General features: G+C 42.5%; 4 protein-coding genes across 5 annotated transcripts; 3 read left to right on the top strand and 1 right to left on the bottom strand.

Moving 5' to 3' along the window:
* Positions 1-592: 592 nt before the first annotated feature.
* zdhhc4 (zinc finger DHHC-type palmitoyltransferase 4) lies at positions 593-5,143 on the top strand. The gene is made up of 7 exons (XM_038974910.1): positions 593-862; positions 1,174-1,304; positions 1,434-1,507; positions 2,975-3,153; positions 3,380-3,505; positions 3,728-3,972; positions 4,711-5,143. The coding sequence occupies exons 2-7, from the start codon at positions 1,182-1,184 to the stop codon at positions 5,011-5,013; spliced, it is 1,050 nt and encodes a 349-aa protein (XP_038830838.1). The 5' UTR covers positions 593-862; positions 1,174-1,181; the 3' UTR covers positions 5,014-5,143.
* Positions 5,144-7,329: 2,186 nt separating this feature from the next.
* Positions 7,330-10,008, top strand: LOC120029619 (phosphoglycolate phosphatase). Its single transcript, XM_038974909.1, has 2 exons — positions 7,330-8,218; positions 8,526-10,008. The coding sequence occupies exons 1-2, from the start codon at positions 7,624-7,626 to the stop codon at positions 8,849-8,851; spliced, it is 921 nt and encodes a 306-aa protein (XP_038830837.1). The 5' UTR covers positions 7,330-7,623; the 3' UTR covers positions 8,852-10,008.
* A 297-nt stretch (positions 10,009-10,305) lies between these two features.
* On the top strand, positions 10,306-14,900 carry bricd5 (BRICHOS domain containing 5). The gene is made up of 6 exons (XM_038975344.1): positions 10,306-10,483; positions 11,094-11,225; positions 11,436-11,576; positions 11,766-11,873; positions 13,535-13,676; positions 14,401-14,900. Exons 1-6 carry the CDS (start codon positions 10,427-10,429, stop codon positions 14,493-14,495), a joined length of 675 nt encoding a protein of 224 aa, XP_038831272.1. The 5' UTR covers positions 10,306-10,426; the 3' UTR covers positions 14,496-14,900.
* A 145-nt stretch (positions 14,901-15,045) lies between these two features.
* On the bottom strand, positions 15,046-24,036 carry mlst8 (MTOR associated protein, LST8 homolog (S. cerevisiae)). Of its 2 annotated transcripts, XM_038974836.1 has the most exons (10): positions 23,903-24,036; positions 23,234-23,390; positions 22,890-22,941; positions 22,639-22,801; positions 22,467-22,542; positions 19,817-19,969; positions 17,509-17,633; positions 17,213-17,376; positions 16,793-16,843; positions 15,046-15,567 (listed from the first exon to the last, which is right to left on the bottom strand). In XM_038974836.1, the coding sequence occupies exons 2-10, from the start codon at positions 23,366-23,368 to the stop codon at positions 15,449-15,451; spliced, it is 1,038 nt and encodes a 345-aa protein (XP_038830764.1). In that variant the 5' UTR covers positions 23,369-23,390; positions 23,903-24,036; the 3' UTR covers positions 15,046-15,448. The 2 variants fall into 2 exon arrangements, with proteins under 2 accessions (XP_038830764.1, XP_038830765.1); XM_038974837.1 differs by lacking the exon at positions 16,793-16,843 and having other exon boundaries at positions 23,903-24,027.
* Positions 24,037-27,336: the final 3,300 nt, after the last annotated feature.

Below are 27,336 nucleotides of genomic sequence, written 5' to 3'. Positions count from 1 at the left end.
CATTATGGTGTTTTAGATGCCAAGCTTATGGTCATGTTGCAGCAGTGTGTAGGAGGGAGATTCCTAGATGTGAGAAGTGTGCAGGAGGGCCTGAGACAAAGGAATGTGTAGTATCGGTGGAAAAATGTGTGTGTGTTAACTGTAGGGGACCCATAGTGTTGGAGATTAGAAGTGTCTGGTGAGAGAAAGACAGGTTGAGGTTGCCAGGATCAGCTCAGTGTCATATGCTGAGGCAGTAAAGAGAGTAGTAGAGGAAGATGGGTCCAGGGCGAGGGATCCTAAGAGGCTCCCTTGTGAGTAGGCCGAGGCTAATAGAGAGTGATAGGAATAACATGTGCTTCAGAAAGGTTGGTTTATTAAGGTTGGTGTCCTCCCAGGCAGCCGGGCTGGTGTAGGATCAGATAGGGCCAAGTAGTGGAATAGTGGTGAGGTTTTAATAGGTGTAGGGTTAGTTGATAGGGCAATTATTCTTCCCTTTTCACCGGCCTAACACTAGAGTACAATAGGTGGCAGTATATGCACCTCTCGGTTGCGATCTGCCAATTCAAATTTAAAGTAGTAGAAGAACAGCTGCGCTATAAAAACAATGTTAGAAACGTTAGCAACATGCTACGGAAGTTTTCCATTTTGTATCGCAAAGTATAATGGATTTATACTATAGTCCAGTTGGGAGCGGTAATGCGACATATTGGATGCCAACCGCTGTTAAACTCCACCGATCTGACCGATGAAGAAGAAGAATGCTACGGAAGTGAAGACACCCACACCGTGCAAGAAAATGGTCCAAGGAAGTTAATGAAGTTTACTGCAACGCTAGTTAAGGCACACATTTAAATTATGAATTGTACATCCCACAAAGAGGGTAAGTAACAAGGTGACTCGATTAAGTAAGTAACTAACTCTCAGCTACTGTTCAACTAGGCTAGCTATGTCAGTGAAATGTGGAAGGAAGCAAGCTAGCTGCTAAGCTAGCTTGTTAACCTGTCGTTGCTAACCAACCTGAGCACCTGCGTCTTAACATTAGCAAAGGTTTAATAATTACATCTACTTACACTACGATGATAAGTTAGCTAGTTAACGTTAGTTATTTCTAGTCAGTCGGTGCTTGACAGTCAGTTATCTAACAGTAGGCTGTTTCCTACGATGTTCCTGACATGTTTCCTATTCTGACAGGTTAACAAATGGATTTCCTCACACTATTTGCTATCTATGTGGTGGTTGTGCTGACCTGCATTGCCTTGGTTTGTAAATATTCTGGTCAGCAACAAACTCCTTTTGGTTTACTTTTCGACTCGGTGACAAAGGTAAGATAGTGTACCAGAGTACGGCACTTCTCGAAAGGTACACAAAGTGGTGCTATAGCGCCATTGTAATTATAGCCATAACCATAGAGATGTTCATTTATGAAAGTATGCTCTTATTTTGTTTGACAGGTAATAGCACCTTGGACACCACTATGGCTTCAAAACTTTACACAGAGGACCTTGCACATGCTATTTCATCAACGGTAAGTGAACAACCTGGAAATCACAACTTAAATGTTTTATTTATTTTTTAGGACTGTCCCGACTAAAAACAGTCTTCTGTTCTTTCAACCAATCGACTGGTTGAAATTTTAAAACGTGTAGTTTTCCATATATAGACACACCGTATGTGTTTTAATAAAATAAACAAGGCTATATGAAGTCTACTGAGCTTGTCTGACGCTTTAAGCACACTGCGATTAAATAATTAAGACACACACATGACTCAAGGGAGCCAGAGATAGCCTAACCAGAAGAAAAAAAACATGTTCCCGAACTACCACCTCCCACTACTGCTGGACTTCGCAGATTCTGCCATTACCCTCGCAAAATCGCCGGTAATGGGCTACACCAGGGGTCAGCAACCTTTTACATTTGGAGTGCCAATTTATTTGACCATTTCTACCGATCTGCGTGCCAGTTATGATTACATTTTCGTGGAACTGTTTCATTTGTTTTATAATAAAGTATTCATATCGCAAAATCATTGTCATGTGTGATTAATAAAAATGCTATGAAAATGAGGCTATACAAATCTAGAAGTAACTTCTATTGACATTGCCAACTATGTAAAAATAGCCTATATAAAAAAGCCAACAAATTACAACATTGCAGCTTGCAGGTAGAACATATCCCGATTTATTGGTCCATTCAGCCCTGCTAACAAACTTGCAACATTGTATAAAAAATGTTGGACTCAGTTTCCCACACCAGTGAGCTCCGGACAGACACAGCTGTAGGCTATTTGTACAAGGGATAATAATTTCAGGTAGGTCTATTTTATAAATTTTCCACCTGATCAGAGAATTACATTTTCTTTCTCTTTTACACCGAGTGGTTATCGCAAGGGAGAGAGCTGGAAAGATTGAGGAACTATTGTCATTCTCAATGAATATTAAAAAATACTTGCTGTTTTGAATTGAAAATATATATTTTTAGAAGCTCTACAGCACATTAGTGGTGGTGAGTTAAGACAATCAGAAATACTATCAGATCCCCAAATGGGCACATTTATAAGCCTACATTTGACAACTCGTAAATGGAATGAAACAAACCTAAACTTGTTTCTCACAAGTGTAGCCTAGGTTGTGTGCTCTGCAAACAAAGTTGTCATTTGACAATAAGAATTGTAAAATAATCATATATTGACATTAACAGAAATTACAGTAACTAAATAAACATTTGTAGATTAGAAATTATGGGAATTAAAGGGAAATGTACTACTGGTGTGCCATCCCCGCAGCCTCTGCAATGGATTAGCCCACAGGCGTCAATCAAGACATGGCAGAATTTAGTTGTTTTCTTTGCAACTTCCCAACTAAAAAATGATCGGTTGAACAACAGCCTGTCGACTAAATGGGGTCAACCCTAGTTTTGAAAATTGTTATATTGAATAGATTTTAAAAAACACAGTCCCTCTGATTAACTGTTTGCCATTTGTCTCCTCATAGGAACAGAATGTTTATCTATCTCCATATCTTACTGGAGGGCGCCGTGTACACAGAGTTCACCTATGAGGTGTTTGGATACTGCAGGGACATGGACACCACTCTCTCCAGCCTATCAGTCCCTTATGTTCTACTGGTGGTCAAATCCTGCTTCTTCTACCTCTGCATTAGAAGGGAACCTGGTAAGTCAACTATAACCCAGACTAGGGCCTATTTAGTAGACAGAAAATCACAACATAGTAATGTATTATCTGAAGTGAACGTTCTGTAACGTTTCCTCCTGAGGAATATCATGACACCTACTGAACAGGCTCCTGCTAGTCCTTTTATAAACTCTTATGGATGCACATTGTATTGTGCAATACAATCCCACCATGAATATATTTTAAGTACGCTCTTTCTCTGTAGGTACAGTTACAAAGAAGCGACATGCTGGTCAGCTCCAGGTATACCCATATGACAAGAGGATGTTCCACCCAGGAGTCTGCTGTCCAACCTGTCAGCTGGTAAAACCTGCTCGCTCAAAACACTGTAGTAAGTAGTACAGATTGGCCTTTGGCTTTTAGTCACAGGCATTAGATCTAATACTGTACCTTTGAATGTCTACTATATAGGCATAGTACAGTTTATAAACTATACTTCTCAGAACAGCGTATAACATCCTAAGATGTATTGTTACATAATAATGTATAACTGCTACTATTATTTGCTCTAAACTGTATTGACTAGCCAATGTGTTCCCCTTGTTTTGTCAAGGAGTCTGCAATAGGTGTGTACAGCGCTTCGACCACCACTGTGTCTGGGTCAACAACTGCATCGGCGCTCAGAACACCCGGTACTTCCTTCTCTACCTGCTGAGTGTGTGTGCCATGGCAGCAGACATGGCACTACTGACGGTGGACATGTTACTGCACGCTGTAATGCGGTCAGGCATCCTACAAGCCCGTTACATAGATGATGATGGGCAGCAACAGCAGGCAGGGATGCTCTTTGTCATACAGGTGAAAGACTGGACAGACACACACACAATGATATCGGTGCCTGATGTTTACATGGAGTTAGTATTTCCTTCTGCCTGTTTAAACCCAGCAAGTCTGATTTAATTCATTTAAATATGAATGTCATGAATTAAATCCTATCTAGTTCCATTAATGTGCCACAGAAATCACCACACACTTTGTCTGTTTATTTATTTTTTATTATATTTTAAATTCACTTCCCACAGACTGAGTGTACAAAACATTAAGAACTCTTCCCCCACGCCCATTTTCCCCTCAGAATAACCTCAATTCGGCAGGGCATGGACTCTACTACAAGGTGTCGAAAGCATTCCACAGGGATGCTGGCCCATGTTGACTCCAATGCTTCCCACAGGTTGGCTGGATGTCCTTTGGGTGGTGGACTGTTATTGATACACATGGGAAACTGTTGAGTTTGGAAAAACCCAGCAGCATTGCCGTTCTTGACACAAATCGGTGCGCCTGGCACCTACTTACGTACCCCATTCAAAGGCACTTAAATATTTTGTTTAGCTCATTCACCCTCTGAATTGCACACATACACAATCCATATCTCAAGGCTTAAAAATCCTTCTTTAAGCTGTCTCCTCTCCTCCCCTTCATCTACACTGATTTGAAGTGGATCATAGCTTTTACCTGGATTCAGCTGGTCAGTCTCATGGAAAGAGCAGGTGTTAATGTTTTGTACACTCAGTGTATATTTCCTCTGCCTCTCCCCAGCACCTGTTCCTGACCTTCCCCAGGATCGTGTTTATGCTGGGCTTCCTGGTCTTCGTCTTCCTGCTCCTGGCGGGCTACGCCATGTTCCACTCCTACCTAGCTCTGGTCAACCAGACCTCCAACGAGTGGTACAAGGGACGAGGGAATGTCTGCCAGCACTGCCACCCCTCACCTTCATCTGACCACCTCTGTGGTCTGCCAGCCTCTGACCAGTCCAAAAGGTGGTTCTATAGTAGAGGGGTGCTTAGAAACCTGGGGGAGATATTTTTCCCCCTCCGTCCCGTGCAGAGAAAAGATAATTGAGTTCAACACTAGCTACAGTACTGAATGTTTGTCATTTGTATTTATTTTTTAAAGATATTGTTGTTGGTATGTGGATTTTGGGGATTTTAAATATTTTTCTAACTGGCAATAAAGGTTGTTTACACTTTTTCCCTGTTGTCTGTTCCTTGAGATGAATTTGCAGATGATCTATGCCTATCAAGTTTAATTGTGTATTAGAGGAAGTAAGGATGCATATCATGCCTACAGGTAATTCATTTTCATTCAGACATGCATTTGGAGCTTTGCGCGCTGCTTGCACAACATACCCAGCCATCACCAACCATGTCTTTAAGACTAAAATGAAGACGTCTTTAGACACGTCTTGGAAATATGTCTTGAGACGTTTTATTAGTTCTAAATACTAATCACTCACTCCAGAACTCATGCACAAATTGACCTGCACACCAAATCAACGTAATCTAGATTTATTGACAATTAAGAGGCAGAAGCAACAAAATAATTTGGTAAAGGTGTTATAGAACTCCAAACAACTATCTTCAAGTCTTTACAGCCAGATAGTAATCTCTTATTTGGAGATCTCAGAGCTTCTATTGCTTAATCTGCTGGAAAGTATGTAGTTATGTATCATATAAATACAGCAACTTCAATAACAATACTGCCTCTACCCTGCTATTTTCTTGTACCTTAATTCTGAATGGCTCACCTGAAGCAGAAAGCCCTACCATCCACGAGGGCTTAATGTTTGACACCAGATAGGACCCTAGTTTTATTCTATGTCTAGTGTGAAAATAGAAAGAATCTGTTAAGTACTGTTCTCATGGGAAGAAATTAACATTACATGTGTCTTGTTCATTTTTGGATGCACTGCTCTCACTTGTATTTGCTGGGTGACCGCTTACCTTGATTGAGTCGGAGTTGTTGATATGTATTCCATCCTTATATCCTGACAAAAGAGAAATGGGTCATGTTCATTACACAATAACTATTAAAGCACATGTGAAAGCAAAAAGCAGATACAAGCATCCAGTCATAATTTACCTCGTCAGCATATTCATGCATAGAGGTTAGCACTCCGATAAATCCAGTCTACTCTGCAGCATGTGAGGTTGATCAACAAAACAAAAACATCTAATCCACCAGCCATTTATTTTGGGCATATATTTCATGTAACATTTAGATGTATTCTCTATTAAATAAAACTGCACAGAAAAGACAAGAATTGCAGTCAGGTGTTAGAGTAGATCAGCTTTGTCTCAACATGTCTTGAAACATCTTTATATAATCAGATGGTGATGACTGAGCTATCACCGAGGTTGAGACATTTGACATGATCCCTTCTCCTCTTTCTGATCCCGCATGGACTTCATGGGCAACTGAAAAAAGTAACATGCCTTTCAGGGATTGAACTAGCTAGCTACATCGTTTTTTACTATAATTGCTATGCTAGCTAATGACAGTTGTTAGCTACTAGATAGCTTTTAGCTACTAGATAGCTAACCAGAGTCTGCATAATATAAAACAAGATGTCATTAACATATTTCTTCATATGGACTAAATATTGTTTGGGCTAAACATGCATTACATATTAAAATAATTTTGTAACAGTTTGTAAATCCTCCAGGTCGTTTTTGAGTCTTGCATCATCTGTCAATTGACTGAAGAATGATCCACGAATTTGAAATGTTCAACATTCCAAAATAAAATGTCTCAAGACATAACACTATTTTACGTCCCAGAGCTGATGGTTGAGTATGAGGTTGATCCGCAAGGAACCTAGGGGGTGTGTTCGTAAATTGCGCTGTTGGCGTTCGTAAATTCAGAGCGTTACCGGATTGTCTGTTCATAAATTCAGAGCGTTTCGCTCTCGGAGCGTTCAGAGCGCACACTGGACGCTCTGGCGGAGGAGTAGGGTTGATCCTAGCGTTCTGACCTCACAACGGCAGTCAAGCACCCAAGCTAACTGGCTAACGTTGACTAACTTGCTAGCTACTTCCAGACACAAATGAGAGAACACCTCACTCTGACCATTTTACTCGCCCTAGCAGAGCTGGTTAGGCTGTTTTCATGTCATCCATATCGTTGGTGACTGTAACTGTGCTGCTGGCAACAATTTAATGACGTTTTTTGCCGAGGTTTACTGACAATGGTCATATTCAACGTGTTGCACGTTTGTAAATGCATCAGTTATTCAGCGCTCTTGCACACAGACGAGAGTGCTCTGAAATCGTACATAGCCAAAGTTAATTTACGAACGCACCCTTAACCTGTATATTTTGAACCTAGCAAGGAACCCGGAAGAGGGCACATGGATGCTCGTGTCACTTTAAACCGGTGCGGAAGTGTGTTACAGTATGGATTTGATGCAATGATATAAGGTCAGGAAACTTCGCAATAAATCGTTATTGAAGACACCAAATGATTCAACTGCAAGATCAAACGAAATAGTACTCGTGCTTAAATTGAGTGTCATATTTCTTCGGGGTGATTGTTCTTGTACATTTTGCGCTAAACATCGTGGCTAGTCTGCAAGAAAGTGGTAGCATACAGTAGCTAGCCAGTTATTTTTGGACACTGACTGATCGAGGAACAAGAGATACCGGTAGCTGACAGTACGCACACGTTTTCCCAATGGCTGTGTCAAAATGCACCCGGCTGAACGGTTCCTTAATAAAGCAAATGTTAGATTCTGTGGACAGTGTCCTCTTTGACTGTGATGGTGTCATCTGGCGAGGGGATCAGGCGATCCCTGGCGCCCCTGACGTTATCAACCTGCTCAAGAAGAATGGAAAGAAAGTGTTTTTCGTCACCAACAACAGCACTAAAACTAGAAAGATGTATGCAGACAAACTGGCATTGATGGGATTCAACGCAACTGAGGATGAGGTGTTTGGAACGGCGTACTGCTCTGCAATGTACCTAAAACATGTCTCCAGACTACAGGGCAAAGTGTATCTCATAGGAAGCAATGCAATGAGGCAGGAACTAGAAAAGGTTGGGATCCAACAGACAGGTGTGGGGCCTGATCTGATATCAGGTGTCCAGATCGATTGGGCAAACGTGCCCCTGGACCCTGAGGTGAAGGCTGTGGTTGTTGGGTTTGATGAGCACTTCAGTTACATGAAACTGAACAGAGCCCTGCAGTACCTCAACAACCCTGACTGTCTACTGGTGGGAACCAACACTGACACCAGACTGCCCCTGGAAGGAGGCAAAGCTGTCCCAGGTAAGTAGGATGTTGTCTGCAGAGATAACAGCTGGAGTATGAGCCAACAAGACTGTGGTTACCGTACACATGGAGTGCACACCATCTGTGCCACAACGGGCCAGACCTCTGGCATAGTCCGTAGTGCTCACATACAGGGAGGCTACATGAGTGCTGTGTTAATGATCTTTAGTAGCTTACAGAGAGCCAGTGTGATGCGATAACATGAGGGGTTTTCCACTGCCCCAAGTCAGATCTTTCATCTCTTACTGTATGTTTAAGCATGTGTCAACAACACTGAATGTCTTCCCCTCTCTGTCTCCACCAGGGACGGGCTGTATCCTGAAGGCTGTGGAGACCGCAGCCCAGCGCCAGGCCCAGACGGTGGGAAAGCCCAACCACTTCATGTACGACTGTGTGGCCAGCCAGTTCGGCCTGGACCGCACCCGCTGCCTCATGGTGGGGGACCGGTTGGACACGGACATTCTGCTGGGGTCCAACTGTGGCCTGAAGACCCTGCTGACCCTGACCGGGGTGTCCACTGTGGCCGACGCTGAGGCCCATCAGGAGAGTGGCTGTCCAAAACGCCTTGGGATGGTACCTGACTACTACGTAGAGAGTATTGCAGAACTCCTGCCTGCTCTACAAGGATAACCAGTCAGGGTGTGGAAAAGAAAAATAGGTTTTTATCTCAGTAAGACTTTAGCCTTGATAGATGATAATTTGATTAATATTGATTAATTATAAAGGGCCGTTAAGGACTGTGTGCGTCTGAAAACCCAGGCTTGTTTCCGGATTACAGATGTGAAAATTCAGGAAGGTACAGAGAGTTAATCAACTGCTTCGATTATACTAAGACTGCAACAGAACAAACCTATATTAAAGTTATTTTAACTACAGTATGCTATGGCTGAATATATATATATTCAAGATATACAGCCGGTGTAGCCGACTCCTCATGGAGAGCTACTGGGTGTGCAAGCCTTTGTTCCAGCCCTGCTGTAATGCACCACATTAATTCAGCAGAAAAAAAGGAAACAAATAGCCGGGCTGGAACAAAAGCCTGCCCAGCACACCCAGTAGCTCTCCAGGACGAGGGTTAGCCACTCCTGATTTCCAGTGTTGATAAATGGATTTCGATTTTTTTTCAAATGAGTTGTTCAGGAAATGGTAGAGAAGTATGTGCTGTGTGTTTGGGTGAAAAGGAAGAAGGGCTATGCAAGGCCTGTGTTATTTGCTCAATATCCCTCTGTAGCAATGATCTCAAACACAGTCGGAGGAAATGTGTACACACTCCTTTTGGGTATTTCCCTCATCTGTGTGCATACATTTGAAATCACGTCACTCAATATTTATCAAGGCAGAGAGCTATGCAGAAATACAGTAAACTGAAGTACAGTGACAATTCATCAGGAATTATATATCTTATGTTGTCCACTCTCATGTTCACTGTACCAATGCTGTGTTTATTGCCATTTACATTACCCATTCACGTGAGGAAGTATACATAAACTGGGTTATACTCTTATTGTATCCTGATGTATTGTAAATGTAAAAATAGAACTACCTTTTGTTCCCATTCAATTAGGTTAGGGGTTTGCGCAATAATCAATGATCTTGTTAAGTGTGTTTTAATGTAACATAATGTCAGTCTTCTTAGTAACTAAGTGTCTATAATACGTTAGATTGTCTGTACTGCCAATACAATAATCAAACTACTGTATCATCCTCTGTCCTTGACAACAGTATTCACCTTGACTCAAGTCAATCAAACACTGATAAAAAATAAACATACCTTTTCCAAAATTAAAGGCTTCCCTGTGGATTGTGTTAACTTCAACACAGTGGGCTGTGCTGGACCCTGGTGTTATTAACACAGAAGCTCTTAAAGTCACCTTGGCCTTTCATCGACTGGACGGTCCTTCAGTCCATTTCTCATATCACCCTGCCATGGCCGATGACAGAGCCTGTCCACAGAGGTGAGTTTGTCTCACCCCTTTGTCCATTGTCTAGGGTGAGGGTAGCCGGCCAAAGGGTTTGGACTGTCACGTGTGTCTGTGTGAGGGGGAGGAGAGGGGGAGACAGGTCTACAGAGAGCGAGAGAGAGAAGTTGGCCAGGTGTACCGCAGAGCGTCTCACTCAGTGCTGGTCATGACCGCAGCTCGATGCAGATAGGTGAGAGAAGAAGGGTGAAGTCGGAGTGAGAGAAGAGAAGTCACCGGACGCAGGATGGTGAGGTGTTGGAAACGTTCAGAAACCACGGAGTTGGAGGATTCACAACGCATGGTAGGAGTGGGACTCATCTGTACCTTGCTCAGTGGTGGCTTAAATGATCTGTGGCAAAAGTCAGATTTTTTTTATTCGCCTCAATGATTTTGTTGCTCTTGGAAAAGTTATTTTCATACAGGTAGAAAGACTAAGTTGTGGTAATGTTATTTGTGCAATACTCACAGAGCAGGGTCCCCAACTGGTGGCTTTATTTGCCCCCCCAAGTTTTCTGAGCAAAAAATACCAGGAAATCAGCTCCAAGTGATTGAAATTTTGGAAATCTGTTCCCAAGTATTCCCTAGCATTATATATAGAGAGACGTGATCGTATACAAATGTAAGCAAGATTTGAAATTATTATGTTTTAGTTAAATATATCTGTTTGGGCTTACGGTCAATTTGCAGTCTACAAATTATTTGTCATTATGTTCTGCCCCCCTGACCATCCTCCCCCGGCTGAATCCAGTTGATGATCGTTGTCATAGGGTATAGTGTGTCATTCTATTTCAGATTTAACAAACTTGTTGTTGAAGTCAACAATGTTGTTGAATCCAGAAACAGTCAGACACTCACCCAGACAAGTGGCTATGTAGATTGTGATAAGCTATTGTTGTGTATGGTCTCCTCAGGACGAGGGTCCAACAGTGTCCTGCCAGTTCCCACACAAGGCATTCTGGGTGACCCTCAGTGCCACTCTCCTCCTGGTCATCATCGCCCTCGGCGTCAGGGGGCATCTATGGGTCAGACAGCCCGACGCACAGGTGGGAGACACAACTCTCACCTGATTCACCTGTCGGAACACGTTGCTTTGTAATTTGGCATTAAAACTGTGAGGTGTTGTAGCCCAATCTAACATAGATGCACACATGACTGTGGTTGATGTACAAAATATTCGCTCACACTTGTACAATCACAATGTTGATAATGGGTTTACATTGAGTAAACCTATCCCTCTACTGTGGTCCTTACAGGTTGTCAGAATCACAGTTCCGGATCTGACTGGAACCCTGATCAACCAATCAGCATTGGTGGACAAGCACAACGACCTGGTGACCTATTCTGTGACCTCACCGGCCAACCACACATCCACCGTGCTCTTTGACATCAAACATGTAAGAAGCAGACCTGTTGAAAGTGTGTTGAACTGAGGCAAGCTGCAGTGAACCTTTCTGTTTGTACGGCTGTTTCCTTATTCCACATTGTTGCATTGTAAAAGGCTGGTTGTCTAGAAACAGTTTCCCATGCTAGAACTGAGCTTCAATGGATGCTGAACTGACATTGTGGTATGTTTGTTTGTGCAGGGTTTGATATGTTACAAACCTATGAACCAGGAGACTTGCTACCTGAGTAAGATGGAGAGATCTGACTATGAAAACATGCAGTCCCTTCTCCAGCAGTCAATGCAAACGGTAAAGATGTTTCACCTTTCCAACATATAACAGTGTATGAAACATACTATTTTGGATTTCACTTTATATGAGCCTGTTACCATGCAAAGGAAATATGTTACATAGGGACTTATTGGCATGGCAACAACTAAAGAGTACGCAGAAACACCCTACTGTGTCAGCCGGCTCTCAGTTGAGGGTGCCCTGTTACCTTACACTGTTACTAATGTGTGAGTTGGCAGTGGGGGTGGATAATTGTAAGTGACTCATAGCTTAGTGCCATCTCTGTCTCACTCCATGGCCAGCCAGACCCTATTGGACTTAGGAGTGTTGATTTTAGCATCCCTCCTCTCTCTGTCCAGAGAATGAGTGGGAGGTAATAGACCGAACAAGGCCTTACATGTTTATAGTGTAGTGTCTCTCCAGGACTGAATTCCTCAGGGCATCTGATCCTCCTAGACCTCTCTCTTCCCTGGATCCCCTTACAGGTTGGGACAGCAGTGAGGCTCAGATCTGCACAATGGCCACTCTGTCTGGGGACTACTGGGTTTGTTAAGGCTTCACTGGGCTGGAGAAAGTGGCGAGACCATGGTTGGTTAGCGAGGGAAGGGCCAGTCCTACAGTGGACATCTTTAATGAGGTGTGATTTTTTGCTATGTTTGGTCAATGTCAATGGTCATTGCAGAATGAATGGGTTGCTTTTCTGCTGTGGTACTGTGTATCTACAGGGCCATGACGATATCTACCGGTGTCCTTGCTGGGTATTTGTTAGTTATTTTATTTTGAGGCCCATTAGCTTTTACTTTATGAGTCGATTACTTGCTCATATCAGATTGAATCATGGTTATCAGGGCCTAGGATAATTCATTTATTCACAAGAGCTGGTGTATGATTACTCATGTCATTAGTTAATTACCGGTTCATTACCCCATAGTTATGGGCCATTGTGCAGCTGGACTCGTTCAATCATTAATTGGTTGTACAGACTTAAGTTGCATATAAACTCAAAAGAGAAATATGCCACGTATGCCAAAATCCCAAGTGTTTTATCCTTTTCCCATGCTATCTGATAGAAACATAGTCGTTTGTGTTTGTATTTGAGTTCTGACTCTCACGGTATTAAGTATCTCGTAGAACTATACTTCAGCACGAGAACCACCCACTGATTGTGGTCATTAAGTGTCTGATTTAATGGATAGACTTCATCCACATAGAAAAGGCTGGGCCTTTCTGAGAGCAAAATATCTGTTCTGCAGCATAATGCTCTTTAGAGTGGAGGGAATCGGGCTGTTAGAAGGCTCGCTCAGGCATAACGCACTTTAAGTGGTCCCTATCGGACTCATCACCAGTGTAAATGGTGCAATTACTAAATGGCCATTGTGCCAAATGAGAGAGACCAGAGTTCAGCTGAGAATGATTCAGGGTTGAGTGTAAACCTGGCATAGACCACTGAAGTGATCTAATAGAGATACCGCTCTATAATGGCAGCTTGAGTTTCATGTCTGCCAAAGCACACTGTTCTATCCTTATATATAATCTTAATTGACACAACTTGTATTTGTTGTTAGAAAAACCACTGAGGTGACCTCACAAGCAATGCAATCATAATTCCTCTTTTGCTGTCCCTTTAGCTTGCTCTCATCATTCATAATCCTGAGAGAAATGTGTTCATCTTCTGCCAGGTGTTGTTGGGGAATGAGACCCAGAGACAGACAGAGTTCCTGGGGGTGATGGGGGGCAGTCAGGTTGATGTGTCCACCCTGGAGGAGCCTCTACAGGCTCTGTGTCGACACAGCTCCATCCACTGGACCAGGAGACAAGACGGTGAGTACCCTTCTTCACATTTATAGCTACATGCTAAATACACATTCACTTGCCTTGGCATTTATACAATGATGTACATTTATGTAACTGTGGACTGTTTTATTTTAAAGTGGGTCCAATTTTATATTCAATTCTGGGATAAATCAATAGTCATAATTCATACAAAGGAAAGACCAGGGGCTCTTTTGTAAAACAAGTTCCTCAGACTGAGGGAGAGCTTGCTCCCTGTGTGTTGGCAGCTCTTTCCAGAATAGGGCAGAGTGAGAAACATAATCCTAACCTACTGTGCTGTGTGACCTTTGCAGTGTCGCAGCAGTAAACTTTTTAGACTTTTACTCAAGTAGTATTTTACTGGGTGACTTTTACTTGACATTTTCTTGTAAGTTATCTTTACTTTTACATCACTGCAAGCCAACTAGCATCTGTTAATGGAACCGTATTTCCAGTTTTACTCACTTGGTGATTGAGTAGCCATCCTCTCAAATAGTTAGCTATCAGTGCTCTCTGCTATAGTAAGGGTTAGATATTGCACTAGTGATCTACCTGCTACAGTTAGTTAGCATAATGCTAAACTGAAGTGCTGTGTGACCTTTGCAGTGTGCCAGAAGTAAATAAGCAGCACAACCTTTAGGCTGAACTCACTGCTATTTTTACTTTACACCACTTGGGTTTTGTTGGTCTTCGCTACCAAACTGCATGTTCAGTAACAAACCTCTCTCTGAAGGTCCAGGTAAACAGCGTCTGGTCTACTTCTGCATTGACATCTGCTTCCCTAGTAACATCTGTGTGTCTGTCTGCTTCTACTACCTGCCGGAGTGACCTGCCATCATCCACTCTCAGGCAGCACATACCAGCACTGATCAGGGAAACAAAGTGCTCCTTCTCATCCCTGCTACAAAAAAAACTATTTGAATACAACCGGGGAACAGCAGCCAGCTTTGACTCAATACTGCAGCTACCTTAGTCCCTTCTAAGCTTTCGCCCCAGTCCTTCCCATTCCAAGGGACGGAAACAAGCTGTCAAGTTTATCTGCAGACTCCCCTCGTCACCCTCCCTTCATGTTTAATACCTTCCCTTGTGGCAGAGTTTGAGAGTATAAGAGTCTGTTTTTTTTGTGCTTGTTATTTCCTGTACCGCAACCCACAGCAGTTGAGTCATTGTGTGTGTAACCATTCCTGTTTATTGGAGTGTGTTAAATTACTTGATCCCTCCAATAAAGAACAGTTGTGTAAAATACGGGTTGTCTCTTTTACTATAGCGAAAGGAAATAGAATCTTTCCAACACTTCAGACTAAAAAACAAAGCCTTCTTTGAGGTAGTTCCTGGTACGATGTATTAAACAGAGAATCAAGACAAAAGCACCACAGAGTAAATGTTACACACCAGTTAGTCTTTACTGGAATTCATCATATCCTGTACAGTCACACATAGTCCACATTACAGATATCCATCCGTTTTTCACCTTTGATTAAGCTATTGAACACAAATACATTAATCTAGCTATGGCCCAGAGTTTTTCATGGTAAGGAAACTCCTTGCCCAAGCTATAAGACACAAACAAGCCCATAGACCTCCTTGTATCCCCAATCTGTCAAAATGTGGTCCTTATGAGAAATATAAAAACAGCCTCTCATCTCTCTTATCCTGATAAGTCAAAAGCTTTTGTGGAAGCAGACACAGACGGGTGTGTGGATATATATATATACACAGTCACAGAGCTTCGCTGTAGTGTAGCTCCTTCTCATCCACTGGAGTCCACTGCTGCTGTCTCCTCAGCCCAGTACGCTGTCGTTAAAGGCCAGACACACCACAGCTTTCTGATGGCCGCTGTACTCCCTCTTGATCTCACCAGTCTCCACACACCACAGCCGTGCCAGGTTGTCAGAGGAGGCTGGAAGGAAATTTATCACATTTACTGATCTATTTTTAAATTTTTTATTTAACCAGGTAGGCAAGTTGAGAACAAGTTCTCATTTACAACTGCGACCTGGCCAAGACAAAGCAAAGCAGTTCGACACATACAGTCAATAATACAGTAGAAAAACAAGTCTATATACAAAGTGTGCAAATGAGGTGAGAAGGGAGGTAAGGGAATAAATAGGCCATGGTGGCGAAGTAAATACAATATAGCAATTAAACACTGGAATGGTAAATGTGCAGTAGATGAATGTGCAAAGTTGAAATACTGGGGTGCAAAGGAGCAAGATAAATAAATAAATACAGTAGGGGATGAGGTAGTTGTTTGGGCTATTTACAGATGGGCTATGTACAGGTGCAGTGATCTGTGCGCTGCTCTGACAGCTGGTGCTTAAAGCTAGTGAGGGAGATAAGTGTCTCCAGTTTCAGTGATTTTTGTAGTTCGTTCCAGGCATTGGCAGCAGAGAACTGGAAGGAGAGGCGGCCAAAGGAGGAATTGGCTTTGGGGGTGACCAGTGATATATACCTGCTGGAGCGCGTGCTACGGGTGGGTGCTGCTATGGTGACCAGTGAGCTGAGATAAGGCGGGGCTTTACCTAGCAGGGTCTTGTAGATGGCCTGAAGCCAGTGGGTTTGGCGACGAGTATGAAACGAGGGCCAGCCAACGAGAGCGTACAGGTCACAGTGGTGGGTAGTATATGTGGCTTTGGTGACAAAACGGATGCATCCAATTTGTGTTGAGTAGAGTGTTGGAGGCTATTTTGTAAATGACATCGCCGAAGTTGAGGATCGGTAGGATGGTCAGTTTTACGAGGGTATGTTTGGCAGCATGAGTGAAGGATGCTTTGTTTGCGAAATAGGAAGCCAATTCTAGATTTAATTTTGAATTGGAGATGTTTGATGTGAGTCTGGAAGGAGAGTTTACAGTCTAACCAGACACCTAGGTATTTGTAGTTGTCCACATATTCTAAGTCAGAACCGTCCAGAGTAGTGATGCTGGACGGGCGGGCAGGTGTGGGCAGCGATCGGTTGAAGAGCATGCATTTAGTTTTACTTGTATTTAAGAGCAGTTGGAGGCCACGGAAGGAGAGCTGTAATGGCATTGAAGCTCGTCTGGAGGGTAGTTAACACAGTGTCCAAAGAAGGGCCAGAAGTATACAGAATGGTGTCGTCTGCGTAGAGTTGGATCAGAGACTCACCAGCAGCAAGAGCGACATCATCACATCGATCCATTGGAGCACAAGTCAGAACTGCCCAAAAGTGAGTTAACTAATGAGTTTGAGGCTCCATGACATCGTGGCTCAGGAATAATCATCACAATCTAGCCACACTACAAAGGACGGATGTCAGTCACTTTCCTACAGCAAAAACTATCCCTTACCCTAGATCAGGGCTCTCCAACCCTATTCCTGGAGAGCTACCGTCCTGTAGGTTTTTGCTCAAACCCCAGCTGTAACTAAACTGATCAGCTTATCAACCAGCTAATTGTTAGAATCGGGTGCGCTAGAGTAGGGTTGGAGTGAAAACCTACAGGAACAGAGCTAGATAAAGTGTAAATACACATTAATCATTTAGTTGTTATTATAATAAAACACACTGGGAAGAAATATAACACTGACCTGTTACAATGTACTGTGAGTCTCCAGAGAAGGCACAGTCCCACATCCAACCTCGGGACGTCTCTCCAGGGTTGTTACTCTTGATGCTCAGCTCTGTCATCAGAGAGAAGTTAGATGTTCTCCAGATCTTACACGTCTGGTCCGCCGAGCAGGTCGCCAGCAGCCTGTGGGGAAAAGACACAGTTAAGTCACATATACAGTAACTATACAAGACATGCAATCAAAGCTTCCTACTTCTAAATAGTTAATTTTGGATTATGCACACATTCCTTAAAAAATGTGTGTGGTGTACTCACGTGGAATCAGGACTAAATTTGCAGCGGAGGGAGTAGCGCTTATGAGCGGGGATCTTGGTTTTGGGGATGAGCTGTGTCACCTCGTCACCCATCCCTCCTGCCAGGTTCCACACGTAACAGTTTCCCTGTGAGAGATGGACAGTGATCACAATTTAAACTCAAATTAGCACTTTTTAAAAAATGTGTAAATTATTCTAAACAAAAAAATAAACACAACATGTAAAGTGTTTGTCCCATGTTTCATGAGCTGAAATAAAAAAGATGTTCCATTTTCCATACGCACAAAAAGCTTATTTCTCTCAAATGTTGTGCACAAATTTGTTTACATCCCTGTTAGTGAGCATTTCTCCTTTGCCAAGATAATCCATCCACCTGACAGGTGTGGCATATCAAGAAGCTGATTAAAACCTCTACAGGATCGGTGTCCCCCCCTGCGGGACGGTTGAGCTAACGTGCGCTAATGTGATTAGCATGAGGTTGTAAGTAACAAGAACATTTCCCGGGACATAGACATATCTGATATGGGCAGAAAGCTTAAATTCGTGTTAATCTAACTGTACTGTCCAATTTACAGTAGCTATTACAGTGAAAGAATACCATGCTATTGTTTGAGTGCGCACAGTTATGAACTTGAAAATGTATTAATAAACCAATTAGGCACATTTGGGCAGTCTTGATACAGCATTTTGAACAGAAATGCAATGGTCCATTGGATCAGTCTACAACTTTGCACACACACTGCTGGCATCTAGTGGCCAAAATCTAAATTGCGCCTAGATTACTAAATCATATATTGGCCTCTCTTGCATTTCAAAGATGGAACAAAAATACGAGCTAACAGATCTAATGTGTTATATTCTCCTACATTAATTTCACATTTCTACAAACTTCAAAGTGTTTCCTTTCAAATGGTATCAAAAATATGCATATCCTTGACTGAGGTCCTGAGCTACAGGCAGTTAGATTTGAGTCCGATCCTTATTAAACAGCATGATCATTACACAGATGCACCTTGTGCTGAGGACAATAAAAGGCCACTCTAAAATGTGCAGTTATGTCACACAACGCCACAGATTGCCACAAATTGGCATGCTGACTGTAGGAATGTCCACCGGAGCTGTAGCCAAATAATTTAATATTCATTTCTCTACCATAAGCCGCCTCCAAAGTCATTTTAGAAAATTTGGCAGTACGTCCAACTGGCCTCACAACCGCAGACCACGTGTAACCACCTGCAGGATTGTCTGAGACCAGCCACCCAGACAGCTGATGAAACTGAGGAGTATTTTGGTCTGTAATAAAGCCCATGTGGGGAAAATGTATTCTGATTGGCTGGGCCTGGCTCCCCAGTGGGTGGGCCTTTGCCCTCCCAGGCCCATTCATGTCTGTGCCCCTGCCCAGTCAAGTGAAATCCATAGATTAGGGCCTAATTTATTTATTTCAATTGACTGATTTCCTTCTATGAACTGTAACTCAGAAAAATCTTTGAAATTGTTGCATTTATATTTTTGTTCAGTATAGTTTAGCAGCCAGCTATCTAAACTTATCATGGTCGAAATGTTTAGATTTGCACAAAATTTGCTCTAAAACAGCTAATTTTCCTCCCCGACCAATTGCAAAATTAGTATAATTGAATGAAATTAGTTATAAAATTGCTAAATCTTCTCTCAGCCCCATGACAAAATGTGTAGAATTGCAGCAAACGTGCTTTAAAACATTTGCTCTACACCCCATGGAAAAATGTGTCATATTAGACAAAATTAACTCTAAAACAGGGATGGGAAACTGGCCATTCTTGAAGGCCCTCGGTCGGGGTTTCAACTTACTGTTTCGAGTTAGAATAGAGACTACAGAAGGTGACATTTCAAAATGCACCTCTTGTTATGTCAGTCAGCTAACTTTTTTAGATTGCCAAGTTAGCTGGGCGCTAAACTATCTAAACTTGTTATCAATGTCGAATTACCGGCTGGGGGCCCCCATTGATTTGGTTATTGAGTCTCACTCAGATATAATATATTTTGATTTGTCTAAAAAAAATTGGTTACTACATGATTCCATATGTGTTATTTCATAGTTTTGATGTCTTCACTATTATTCTACAATGTAGAAAATAGTAAAGATAAAGAAAAACACTGGAATGAGTAGGTGTGTCCAAACTTTTGACTGGCACTATAGTTGCACAGACCCGTGAGAAACTGTGGCACCTCATGATGAGTTCAGATTTTTTCTGGCCCCAACCCCATCAAAGTTGCCCATCCCTGTACTAGAGTGTCCAGTATAAACAAAATTATTTTTTCAGCATACTGACCGAGCTATTGACTGCTGCCATGTAGCTGGCGTCTGGGTCGATGTGGACTGAGTTGATGGACACTTCTGGTTCAGGAATAAGCTGCTCATTGTGATCGGTCTTCAGATCCCAGATATGGATCACACCGCTCTGGTCCCCCACGATCAATTCAGCCTGGAAAATACACAAGCCTGATTGAGAATCAATTAGATACAATAACCAGAATTTAAAAAAAGGGTCAATATGCAGTTGCTACATACATTTTTGGACTTATAAATTAATTATATGTACCCATGAGCTAAGTTCAACTTCCATACCCCATCAAAACCCCAAATAAGCTTGTTTGACTCCTGTCTGTAAACAAAGTAAATGTAAACAAACACTGTAGACCATCAGAACATGGCTAAAACTATAATTTTGTTATCATGGATAGTCAGTCCTTGCATTCATAGCTCTGTCCATGAATTTGAGAGTGGTTACGTTTCTCCAGCCCAATCCCTCAGCTATTTACCGAAACAGTGGCAGGGACCAGCTGGCTGGATTGTTTACAGACATATTCAATCTCTCCCTATCCCAGTCTGCTGTTCCCATTTGCTTCAAGATGTCCACCATTGTTCCTGTATCCAGGAAAGCAAAGGTAACTGAACTAGATGACTACCGCCTCATAGCACTCACTACTGTCATCATGAAGTGCTTTGAGAGGCTAGTTAAGGATAATATCACCTCTACCTTACCTGACATCCTAGACCCACTTCAATTTGCTTACAGCCCCAATAGATCCACAGACGATGCAATCGCCATCGCACTGCAAACTGCCCTATCCCATCTGGATAAAAGGAATACATATGTAAGAATCCTGTTCATTGACTATAGCTCAGCCTTCAACACCATAGTACCCTCCAAGCTCATCATTAAGCTCGAGGCCCTAAGTCTGTGCAACTGGATCCTGGACTTCCTGACGGGCCGCCCCCAGGTGGTGAAGGTAGTAAACAACACCTCCACTTCGCGGATCCTCAACACAGGGACCCCACAAGGGTGCATGCTCAGCCGCCTCCTGTACTCCCTGTTCACCCATGACTGCGTGACCACGCACGCCTCCAACTCAATCATCATGTTCAGAAGACACAACAGTAGTAGGCCTGATTACAGACAATGAAGAGACAGCCTACAGGGAGGTGAGGGCCCTGGCGGAGTGGTGCCAGGAAAATAACCTCAACAAAACGAAAAAGCTGATTGTGGACTTCAAGATACAGCAGAGGGAGCAAACTCCCATCTACATCGACAGGACCGCAGAGGCGAAGGTGAAAAGCTTCAAGTCCCTCGGCGTACACATCACTGACAAACTGAAATGGTCCACCCACACAGACAGTGTGGGTTACAAGGCGTAACAGCGCCTCTTCAACCTCAGGAGACTGAAGAAATTCGGCTCGGCCCCTAAAGACCCTTTTACAGATCCACAATTGAGTGCATCCTGTCGGGCTGCATCACCACCTGGTACGGCAACTGCGCCGCCCGCAACCGCAGGGCTCTCCAGAAAGTGGTGCGGTCTTCCCAACGCAACATCGGGGGCACTGTCTGCCCTCCAGGACACCTACAGCACCCAATGTCACAGGAAGGCCAAAAAGATCATCAAGTACATCAACCACCTGAAGCACGGCCTGTTCACCCCGCTATCATCCAGAAGATGAGGTCATTGCAGGTACATAAAATCTGGGACCGACAGACTGAAAAACAGCTTCTATCTCAAGGCCATGAGACTGTCAAATAGCCATCACTAGCCAGCTACCACACCGTTACTCAACCCTGCACCTTAGAGGCTGCTGCCCTATATACATAGACTTGGAATCACTGGCCACTTTAATAATGTTTACATACTGCTTTACTCATCTCATATGTATATACTTTATTCTATTCTACTGTATAGTCAATGCCACTCCGACATTGCTCGTCCTAACATTTATGTTTCTTAATTCCATTCTTTTAGATGTGTGTATTATTAGATACTACAGCACTGTTGGAGCTAAGAATACAAGCATTTCGTAACACCCGCAATAATATCGGCATGTGACAAATAACGTTTGATTTGAGTACGCTTTGTTTTGTTTCAACTGCTGATTGCCGCTTTATAGAAGGCAAGGATTAACCTAGGTGTTTATCAACAGTTACAGTACAACCACAGAGTTTCTGAACTCAGAGGCGCAACATCGCAAGCCTTCCAGGAACACTTGCGGAACAAACCAGGCTGGGGTTTGAGAAGTCAATGTTGTTCATTTTCTCAAAATCTAAAGGGACAACCTAGATTTGAGCCAATGTCTTAAGTAATTGAACATGTTATTATTCCAACCTCGTGAAAGTGACAAACTGACGTTTTCATTTAAGTCAAAACAACTTTTATATCGAAGGAGTGCCTTTGATTTGACGGCCTGCACATGCGCAGTTCGGCGTGAGACGACAGTTAGACCCAATGGCGTGTTTCTACGCATAAGCCTAGCTAGCCAACGTCGCTATGACATCGCCTACAAGTGTGATCAGGGATTTATTTTGGAGAAGCAGTTTTAGCCTACCTTCATACTGTATCGTCTTTGGTACAACTCAGACAGTACTGTATCAGTCACAGTGCTCCCTCTAGTGGTGGCATATTTCATTAATCGCTTTTGAGACACTGACTTACCTGGTTGGGATGAAGGCATACACAGTTGATGGGAGCATTGACCTGAAAGATCCTCTGGCATTGCAGGTTCCTTGACCTAGGACCAGAGCAATATATGTAGCTTGGTGAGAATTCCATAGTAGGCAGGCAGAAACACAGCAGGAAGCGACAGTCGCCATATTATCAAGAGTACCTCAGGTCCCAGATGCGAGCCATGCAGTCCTCTCCTCCTGTGTACATCCAGCGGCCATCCTCATGGAAGCCCACTGACGTAATGTTCTTACTGACGCCATCATAGTTTATGACCGGGTTTGGGTTGTTGGAGTTTAGATCATACATACGGATGTGTTGATAACCTTTGGAATAGAAGAAAAGATACACAGTCAAGTACCATGTTAATGATTATGATGAGTATGGGTGTGAATATTTTATTTCTGCACAAACCTGCAGCAGCAATCATACTTCTGTCGGGAGTAACTTCGAGGGAGTTCACTTGCTGAAAGTATTGGTTAAGAAAATAATTAAAGGTAGCTAAGCTATAATGATTGTGCAATAACGGCCCTAGGATCAAAATACGTATTTTTGTTTGAAAATATGTTATCAACATATTGTGCTCACTAGGGGATGTTTATTTTAAAATATTTAAATATCTCTAATCAAGGAGTTGGAGGCCTTTCTAAGTTTTTACAACCAACAATGACATGGGATCTTGAAACGAAATAAAGGCAAAACCAGCAAGAAATGTCTCTCTTGATAGATTTGAGTGAAGCAGGCGAAGGTAAGGATACAGAGTCCTGGTGCTGGACTGTCCTGGTGCAGATGCCGCTGTGGGCCTGCCAGAACCGCACTGTGTGGTCATATCCAGCGGTGGCCAGAATCACCGGATCACTCCCCACTGTCCCCTGGCCCTGGTTCACGTTCATGCTCGAGTGCTATATGTTGTCACTGCAAAAGGAGCCGTAAAACAGTGTCAAATATTGGAGGCATTGAAGAGCAATAATGCAGTGAGTAATAATGCCTGTGAACAATAACTTTATATCACTGTTACTTAGCTATCAAGTATTTCTGACAGCACGTCAACAACTTGCCAGACGTAAGTGGAGCTATCCTTTAGTAACTCTGGTCCATGCGCATGCATTTGATATCGTGTCAACCAGAGCTACATTTAGTGTTTCTCCAGCACAGTAGTAACATTTTAACTTTAGTGAGTTTCTAAAATATATTAAAGTCAGTCGGTCATTAAAATAAATCTTAAAATCCTCTATGAAATAATCAATTTAACGTGCCAGAGAGCAAGGGCAACTCGTATTGTCATCGCGCGATGGACTAGAGCAAAGTTATCTAGCTATGCTAGCTAGTCGCCTTGTCTATTTAGTTTGTTAAACCATTTGGTGACATGGATGACATCCAGACAAATCGTGTGCAAATGGCACTAGCAAAGAAAAATATTATCTTACCTCCAAGATATGTAATATTTTAATGACAAAAGTGATGTGAAAGCTGTAAATAGCCTTGCTTGTGTTTTTTCCGGAAATACTGTACGGCGTCGGACTAATAGTTCCCTCACTACAATAAGTACTTTACGCTAGGTTCCGGGTTCAAACTACATTGGTTCCGGTTAGCTTCTTCCTTACTGGTCTATTACCACCGCCTACTGGCTTCATATACTAAAATGTGTCTGATAGCTAGGTAGCTCGATATGTTTGTTTATTTTTTCAAAGTAACAATATAATATAGACAAAGGGTGCGTTCATAAATTCAATCTGGAGTGCCAGAGTCCGCGTTTGTAAATTCAGAGCGTTTCGCTCTCGGAGCGTTCAGAGCGCACACTGGACGCTCTGGCGGAGGAGTAGGGTTGATCCTAGCGTTCTGACCTCACAACGGCAGTCAAGCATCCAAGCTAACTGGCTAACGTTGGCTAACTTGCTAGCTACTTCCAGACAAATGAGAGAACACCTCACTCTGACCATTTTACTTCCCCTCGCAGAGCTGATTAGGCTGTTTTCATGACATCCAAAGCGCTGGTGACTAACTGTCCTGCTGGCAACAATTTAAATAGTTTTTTTTTGCCGTCGTTTACAGGCCATATTCAACTGGTGCTGAGCATTCATAAATTCATCAGTTATTCTGCGCTCTGGCACACTGACAAGGGCTATGAAATCGGAGTAGATAGCTAGAGCGAATTTACGAAAACATCCTAAATCAGGCAAGAATGCTTTACAAAAAACTACAGTATTCAAAAGTTATAGTAGCCTTAACCTAAAATCTGCTGTATTTTGGTAAATTAGAGGTCTGTGGTATATAAACATAGCATACCAGGTAAGGGTTCATGACGAGATAATACAAAACATATACAGGAGAAAGCATTTTGCTCAATGGCCACAACATAAGGCAATATGCATCACATTATGTGAAAAAAATTAAGGCATCTGAATTTCCCTTGTGCACTTGTGAGTTTTAGTCCTTTTTGTCCTTGACCACCTCATCAGTGTACTCGGTGGGTTCCTCTCCAGGTTTCAGAAGTTTGCCAACATAGTCATACTTTTCTGTGAAAGGGAGGAAGAAGAAGTTCCTGAGAGACATTAGCTAGACACATCACAACCCTTCAAGGACATTGTAAATCACTGAGTGGAGAATAGCCTTTGCTTAAAAAGACTCCCTCGTGTGTGGGTTTGAATTCACAGCACTACTCAATGTAATGACAGTCTGGGTTGAACTGAAAGTGTTAATTTGATGCAACATAGGGTTTACGCCATTATGTTTATAGTATGGTGCCATATTGAATATGCTGTATTCAAGAAGATGAATGAATGTGCAAGTAGAGATACTGGGGTGCAAAGGAGCAAAATAAATAACAGTATGGGGATGAGGTAGTTGGATGGGCTGTGTACAGGTGCAGTGATCTGTGAGCTGCTCTGACAGCTGGTGCTTAAAGTTAGTGAGGGAGATATGAGTCTTTAGCTTCAGTGATTTTTGCAGTTCGTTCCAGTCATTGGCAGCAGAACTGGAAGGAAAGGCAGCCAAAGGAAGTGTTGGCTTTGGGGGTGACCAGTGAAATTTACCTGCTGGAGCGTGTGCTACAAGTGGGTGCTGCTATGGTGACCAGTGAGCTGAGATAAGGTGGGGCTTTACCTAGCAAAGACTTATAGATGACCTGGAGCCAGTGGGTTTGGCGACAAATATGAAGCGAGGGCCAGCCAACGAGAGCATACAGGTTGCAGTGGTGGGTAGTATATGGGGCGTTGGTGACAAAACAGATGGCACTGTGATAGACTGCATCCATCCATGTATTCACCCCCTTTGCTATGAAGCCACTAAATAAGATCTGGTCCAACCAATTATCTTCAGAAGTCACATAATTAGTTAAATAAATTCCACCTGTGTGCAATCTTAAGTGTCACATGATCTCAGTATATATACACACCTGTTCTGAAAGTGCTCAAAGCATGCCATTCCATAAACAACAGAGTAGGGCTGGCTAATAAGTTCTTAGTTTTGGGGTTATGCTCAAGTTAAACAATTTGGCTCATCTATACTTCCATATTTTCAAGTCCTATTCTTGAAAATCAAGGGCTATAACATTTATTGGAATGAGCGATGGGTTAGAAGAAGCCTACATAACCAACCCATAAAGTAAAATGTAACATCCATATGGCCAACTATATAAACTTTAACATTGATTTATCCTGCAATAGATGTGGTTCAATTGGTAACATACATTTTTGTCTTATTCTAATGCCTCTTAAGGGGAAAGTAATCTAAAAGTAACTGAATTAATCAGATTACTTAGTTTAGTTCATCCAAAAGTTGTGTTACCGATTACAATTTTGGACAGGTAACTAGTAACCGTAACAGATTACATTTAGAAAGTAACCTACCCAACCCTGCCTAGATGTACATATTACCTCAATTACCTCAACTACCTTGTACCCCTGAACATTGACTTGGTACTGCCCACTGTATACCAACCTGTTTCTGTTGGTATTAGTCTAAACTAGCTGAATCACCTCTCTGTCCCAGCTGTGTGATACAGAGGTTGTTATGGTTACTCATGGGAGAGGATGGGGATATTGAAGAAGGGGTACAGTGGTACATCTTAGTTCCTATCATACTAAGGGAAAGGATGTGACAGAATCATCAAAAAGCTTAACTTCCAGACTCTGCCCTTTGTGTCCATTGGCTGTGGTGAAATACTTTGGCTCTGCAATCTAGAGGGCAGAAATAGTGGTTTGGAAATTATTTACAACACTTCTCTTTTTTTTTGCTGAAAGCTTTTAGTGTTTCTAATACATATGGTACTTATACTGCTGGACATGTGATGACAGGGCCTAGTTTATGGCTCTTACACAACCCTACCAGATAGTACCATACTCAAGACCTACTTTACTCTATGCACTCTCAGATCTTACCGACTGAACAGCAGCAAGTATGTCAATGACATTCCCATCCAGGCTCTGTCCATTGGCCACGATGTCTCCCAGAGAGTAGAAGTCCCTGGAGTTCTTCACAGGCAGGTGGAGCAGAGGCAGCAGCCTGTTTGTCATTTCTATGTCAGAGCATATTGATAGCTGGGAGTGAGCTTCACTTACCAGCAACCTGTAGAAGCTGAGACAGAGAAATTGGTTTTGTTACTTATATTACTTCAAGTATAGTAATGTTTAAAAAGAGAACTAACCACTTTACTACAGTACCTGGGAGTTGAGGGGCAGAATCTGTCCTCTTTCTCAGGATCTTTGGTAGCAACTAAAGGATTTTCTATAATAACTTAAGGGGGATAAAATACAGATAAATTATTGTAATTATAAATGTCTTAGAAATATCATAAAGACTGACACATTGTATTTGTACATTATCTATTATCTATCTTCATAGCGATATAATTGAATTGAAT

This window comes from Salvelinus namaycush, chromosome 35 (genome assembly GCF_016432855.1).
Source record: "Salvelinus namaycush isolate Seneca chromosome 35, SaNama_1.0, whole genome shotgun sequence".
In the NCBI taxonomy this organism is placed as follows: Eukaryota; Metazoa; Chordata; class Actinopteri; order Salmoniformes; family Salmonidae; genus Salvelinus; species Salvelinus namaycush.
The sequence above is the reverse complement of the archived record's forward strand: the minus strand, read 5'-3'. Positions and strand labels throughout refer to the sequence as shown.

What these genes read in the sequence shown, in the direction of transcription:
- bricd5 (XM_038975344.1), top strand. Translation starts at nt 10,427, where the DNA reads ATGGTGAGGTGTTGGAAACGTTCAGAAACCACGGAGTTGGAGGATTCA. An exon ending in TCCAGCAGTCAATGCAAACG is followed by an intron (nt 11,874 to 13,534) that starts GTAAAGATGTTT and finishes ATCTTCTGCCAG; the next exon opens with GTGTTGTTGGGGAATGAGAC. An exon ending in CTGGACCAGGAGACAAGACG is followed by an intron (nt 13,677 to 14,400) that starts GTGAGTACCCTT and finishes CTCTCTCTGAAG; the next exon opens with GTCCAGGTAAACAGCGTCTG.
- LOC120029619 (XM_038974909.1), top strand. Translation starts at nt 7,624, where the DNA reads ATGGCTGTGTCAAAATGCACCCGGCTGAACGGTTCCTTAATAAAGCAA. An exon ending in AGGAGGCAAAGCTGTCCCAG is followed by an intron (nt 8,219 to 8,525) that starts GTAAGTAGGATG and finishes TGTCTCCACCAG; the next exon opens with GGACGGGCTGTATCCTGAAG.
- zdhhc4 (XM_038974910.1), top strand. Translation starts at nt 1,182, where the DNA reads ATGGATTTCCTCACACTATTTGCTATCTATGTGGTGGTTGTGCTGACC. An exon ending in CTGCATTAGAAGGGAACCTG is followed by an intron (nt 3,154 to 3,379) that starts GTAAGTCAACTA and finishes CTTTCTCTGTAG; the next exon opens with GTACAGTTACAAAGAAGCGA. An exon ending in TGCTCGCTCAAAACACTGTA is followed by an intron (nt 3,506 to 3,727) that starts GTAAGTAGTACA and finishes TGTTTTGTCAAG; the next exon opens with GAGTCTGCAATAGGTGTGTA.
- mlst8 (XM_038974836.1), bottom strand. Translation starts at nt 23,368, where the DNA reads ATGAACGTGAACCAGGGCCAGGGGACAGTGGGGAGTGATCCGGTGATT. An exon ending in AAATTTAGTCCTGATTCCAC is followed by an intron (nt 17,377 to 17,508) that starts GTGAGTACACCA and finishes TTTTCCCCACAG; the next exon opens with GCTGCTGGCGACCTGCTCGG. An exon ending in TGATGTCGCTCTTGCTGCTG is followed by an intron (nt 15,568 to 16,792) that starts GTGAGTCTCTGA and finishes ATTTCCTTCCAG; the next exon opens with CCTCCTCTGACAACCTGGCA.